This window comes from Polyodon spathula, chromosome 14, assembly GCF_017654505.1.
Source record: "Polyodon spathula isolate WHYD16114869_AA chromosome 14, ASM1765450v1, whole genome shotgun sequence".
Classification (NCBI taxonomy): domain Eukaryota; kingdom Metazoa; phylum Chordata; class Actinopteri; order Acipenseriformes; family Polyodontidae; genus Polyodon; species Polyodon spathula.
This window is the reverse complement of record NC_054547.1, coordinates 36,326,761-36,332,205: the sequence shown is the minus strand read 5'-3', so window position 1 is coordinate 36,332,205 and position 5,445 is coordinate 36,326,761. Positions and strand designations below refer to the sequence as shown.

General features: G+C 36.9%; 1 protein-coding gene across 1 annotated transcript; it reads right to left on the bottom strand.

Moving 5' to 3' along the window:
• Positions 1-1,618: 1,618 nt before the first annotated feature.
• On the bottom strand, positions 1,619-2,888 carry LOC121327036 (E3 ubiquitin-protein ligase RNF183-like). Its single transcript, XM_041270810.1, has one exon. The coding sequence runs from the start codon at positions 2,480-2,482 to the stop codon at positions 1,781-1,783; it is 702 nt and encodes a 233-aa protein (XP_041126744.1). The 5' UTR covers positions 2,483-2,888; the 3' UTR covers positions 1,619-1,780.
• Positions 2,889-5,445: the final 2,557 nt, after the last annotated feature.

Sequence of the window (5,445 nt, the reverse complement as noted above, 5' to 3'; positions counted from 1 at the left end):
GCCAAGTCCAATTCACCGCCACTAATTGGTCGGGAATGGCAGATGTAAGGCGAATTTTAAATGGTTAATTTATTACACACTACTATTTTCCTTAAATTAATTGGTTCTCATTCTATTTTCAGTGATCTGATTGGCCAAATTAATTTGCATATTAGACTACAGCAAACCATTTTTAAATTGCATGAATCCGGTAGTTAATGTTTCTAACACTATTTTACACATTTCAATAATCTGCTTTGTCATGTCTTGTTTTTGTTGTTTTAATCTTTTCTTCCTGCGCTGTAAACACACATTAAACATGTACGGTATTAACTTGTCGTGCAAACTCTGTTTTTTTGCATCAAACGTAAACACCATGTTCGATCAAATAAAGTTTCAGTGAAGGTGTTGTTAACAAATACAACCGGTAGAGGGCGCTTGTTGTATTGTAACATTGACAAAATGATGTCTTTGAAAAAAATACCAAATTGCTAAATTTAGAGAGCAATGTTAAATAATATAATGAACATTGCGTGTTTTATTTGGACTAAGTAATGGTGTGGTTAATTGACAAACCATTTATTCAGACTTCCATATGATCGTCTTTGTACTGACTTTATTAACCTTTTTTTTTTTGCATTTTTCTAGTTTTCTCAGTAACAATTTGGATAATAAATAGTTTAAGGTAAGGACTGAGGCAAAGGTTGGGTTAATATACAGAAATAATACAAAACTACTTGGAATATTTCATAACAGTCGTATTTACTGGTAATTACTAAATATGAAGCTAACCCATTATTATTATTATTATTATTATTTATTATTATTATTATTATTATTAGTAGTAGTAGTAGTAGTAGTAACACATTCTTGGCTAGTTTCACAGACAGAGGACAGGGTCTGTAGGTACTATATAGCCATTGCCTGGAAGTTCGTATGTTATCTCTGGCGTACTGATAGAACAAGACAGTTACTCTACACTGCAGGCATTTCTGTACTGGCCAAGTTTCATACTGAAGAACAAAGGACAAAGGACACAAAAGTATAGCAATTTCATTTAAATTTATTTTAGTATAAACATCACATATTTTAACAATTCGGTGTCAAATTATAGTGTATCATTTATTGCAGGCATATACTGTGCTTTGCTTCAAAATAAATACAACCGAGACAAGACAATGACTGTTTAAATAAATGACTTGTTGAAGTGGCTGGTGAAGATGCTTATGACTCAGCAAACCGGCTCCTGTGTTTGTTGTGATGACAAGCACGTGTTATTTGTTTACTTTAGTTTTATTTTAATGGAATGTGTTGATGTCAACACACCAGGGTCAGGCACTAAACAAAAAAACATCACGAAGTAGCTCCCGCAGTGCACCACACGTATTTTAATTCCGATAACAAAGAAAAACAACTAATAATCAATGTTTATTACAAATAACTCATCAAAGAACTCAAGGTGTATTTACATGGTAAGTAAACACTGACAAACAACAGCACGATGAAGCACAGTTCAGTTACACAGTATTGACAAGTCAACCGTAATAATTCATCAAAACTAAATACTGATACCAAAAATAATAAAATAATAATAATAATAATAATAATAATAATAATAATAATAATAAATAATAATAATAATAATAAAATAAACCCAGTACGGTAGTGACAGTCAATTAATAAACATTTGTGTGATGTTTAAAAGTTGTGTTTACTGAATCATGTCAGTTTTAGAAGGCCATATTGTAGATGTTGTGATAAAATGAAAAATCAAGTATTTCTTCCGCTGGACAGCCCCCACTCAGTTTTCTTGTCTGCTGCTACTAACAGGTTTATACTTAAACCAGCAGATGAGCCACGTGACAACCACTGAAAACAAAGCTAGAATGCTGGCTATAGACAGACAGATTGGGCCTATGGGCGAGGGGGGGTTGTTGTAATTATGAACAAAGATCAGGCCCGTGAAGAGCAGCACGACCATGGAGAGGAAGGAGAACACAACGCAGACACAGCCCGCCGTCAGCGCGGCTCGTTTGCAGTTCTGGCAGCTCTCGTAGCGGGTGGTTGCGGAGTGGGTTCTTGGGGTGTGCATTGGGGCTGCAGCTTGCGACTCACTCGCTTCTGGTTCTGCTTGCTGCGGGGCTGCAGGGTAGCGAGAGGGAGGAGGGTACGGAGGAAGGCTGTCTTGGGGTAAAGGGTCTGCCTCGATGTACAAAGGAAAAGCCTCCGTCACTTTGGTGTTGTTGGGCAGGTTGACGATCCTGTAATCCGGCACGGGTGTCTTGTGGCGGCATACCGGGCAGCTGATGCGCCACGGTCTGTCTTGTCTGAAATGCAAAGTGGTCAGGCACTCCTCGCAAAATGTGTGCAAGCATTCCAGTATCTTTGGAGCCCGTCGATCCAGGTCGAAGTAATTGTAACAGATTTTGCATTCATATTCCTCGTAAGAAGAGTCTGGTGCACCGGGCGCTTGAACGGATACGATTGGATTTGCCTCTGCCATGACATTATATTTTTTATTTGCAAATATCTTGCTGCCCAGACAAGGGTCGTTTATAATCTTAAAGTGCCATTCCTGTTATTTGTTTTAAATCCCACGATCTTTCATTCGGCGCTCTAGTTGTTTTGATCTCTCCCTTTAAACATTAAACGGCGCTCCTGACGCTGTGACTGGAACATTGGTGATGTAATGCCGGTGCTTTTAAATGCAGGGTTGGATATCTGAACGGATTGGAGCTCAGAGAGATATGACAGTCTCCAGCCTTACCCTTTCTTGCTTGTTTATCATCTATTCTGTTCAGAAGCGAAAGGCTGGCTGAAAAGGAAACAGCATCAGGGTAAACAAAGACACCCCTTACACACACATCATGTCACGTTCACAAAAAGAAAGCGAAACCAACCATACCAACTCCATAACGCGATATATATATCATATAAATATTTGATATATATATATGGTAGTATATATATATCTATATATATATTATATATATTATAAAAAAAAACACGCAAAAAAAAAAAAAAAAAAAAAAACTCATTATTGTTGCATTATGGACTTCGGGGGCGGGGGGTGGGGGAAATCATGATAGTACACCCGTGTTCTCGGCACAACACAACATTTGAGAAAATGTCCCCACAAAGTTAGTAACTCCTGAAAAAATGACGTTGATGTCCCCACTTTGTAAAACACCCTTTTAAGAACTAAATATGCCCTTAAAAAAAACTAACTATAAGTGCCAAAATATTTAGTTTGTTGTCGACTTTCACCCTGTGTGGAGTTTTGGCTGACTGGAGTTAGAAATAGTAAATACAAATATAGTGAGTGTCAATGAGAAGTCACATCTGTAAACTTCACAACTCTCAACTATACTGGACTATATAGCACCCAATTGTACCAGTACTTGCATCAGCTTGCACTTGCACTGAACTGCTGCATGCCTTGCCGTATTCGCTCTTAGTTATAACTCGCTCTTAGTTATAACTTACTGTATCTTGTAATTGATTTTACTCTTATAGGCATCCGTATTCATGTTTTTTGTAATTGCTCTTATTGAAATCATTCTCATCCATTCATCGTATTTACTACGTGCTCATACTGGACTTTACTATATCTTTTGCTCCTGATTTTATTGTACTTTACAACTTCTCTTATTGTAATGTGATATTCTGTAATGTGATACTTTGTAGTGTGATATTTTTTAACAATTGTAAGTCGCCCTGGATAAGGCCCTCTGCTAAGAAAATAAATAAATAAATAAATAAATAAATAATAAATACGTGGATTTTAAGTAAATATACTCACTTTTAGCAATTCCAAATGTGTAAATCTGCATTGCTTTTGTAAGTTGTATTCTGCTTTTGCTCAGTGAAGTTATGTCATCTACTGTATGTAAACATGCAAACAAGTGATTTGCTTTTAGTTTCGTTACTTTGTTAGTAGAGATATATTCAACATAAGTTACCAAGCTTTGAAAATTGGCCTTGTATTTATATGGTGGGTATGACAATACAACAAAGAGGGAAGGTGTTAACTGATGAACTTTAGACTGGATCTTACAGAAGAGAACTGGTCATACACTAGCAGTACAACAGATCACTGTGACCTGGAACCAAAACCCACAATGTGTAACTCCCAGTTCTTCTTTAAGTCCAGACAGGTATATCTTGTCCAGTGTTGATGTTTCCTCCGATTTGGGCCGCTGTAGCTCATATATTGTTTGTCACAATATGTTGCGCAAGTCTGCAGGCTGGATCCACGATGACCCACTTGCTACTGGAGTTGTGCTTTTCGGTGGCAGTTTTTGGAAAATGTTGCCATTCCAAGAACTATCATGCTCCTCTGAAGGCACTAAGATCCTTCTGCTTGTTATTGTGGCTGATTCCCAAACAGGGAAGGCTGGGGTTTTAAATATGAAGCAATGGTCTGCTGGTAAAAGCATAGGACTGGAATGCAATAACTGGGACTTACTGTAAAGCACTGGATCCAGGTCACAAGATTACATTTTATGTTACAATTGTTGATGTCAAGGAAATATTTGTGATTGATAGTTTTTCAAAAGCCTTCATGATAAGCAAAGACTGAAACTTTGAATCATACACAGTTGTGACAGAGAAGGGTCCATCACCGCACGTTTATATTTGAAGGAATAACCCAGTCTTTTTCTTCTTTCTTTAAAACTAAGGTATTGTCCATGACCATGTTTTATGCTTTACTGTATCTCGATTCCCAGTGCATTCCAAACAGACCAGAGGGCACAAATGGAATTACATATTATGCAGACAATAGCAAATCTATTGTATAGTTTACTTGGTGCAGCTGAAATAGCTACAATAGTGGATTCATTCAAGAAACAATTAGTGGATTAGATGCTGCCCTGCAAATAGCTGTGTGCTGGATGGTTGATATTGACATGAGCTCTATCTAACATAAACACAAGGTTTCCCAGTTGTTCCCCTAAGAGTAGCACAGTCGATAATATTATATTAAATCAATAGCCAGGCTGTATCCTGGTAAACACTCACTGCCATGTCACAAAAAATTAAATTAAACATTGAAAAAAATATATATGTATGTATGCACTCGTTATTTCTAAAGCAGATCCACTTCATTTAGTATACACATATGCTATATTTGTCAAACACCTATATGTCTGTAATAAAACCGACCGTTGAGATATAAAGAATTAAAAACGTGATTAGGTCCTTAAAAAGCTGTTGGCATACCTGTACAATTGATGCGCCGAAAATACATTCTTCACATTGTTTAAAAAAAAAGAAAAAAAGAAAAAAGAAAATATAAAGTGGTTAGAATATAAGATAAAACACTACAGCCTCTGTATGTACATTGACAGATACGCCAACAGAGATGTATTAGAGAACACTAAATGCCATAAATCTGTGGGGCTGTAGGACCGCGAGGTGCGGAGTTGACACCTGTTCTCAATATTTATCTGGCTGTATCACACA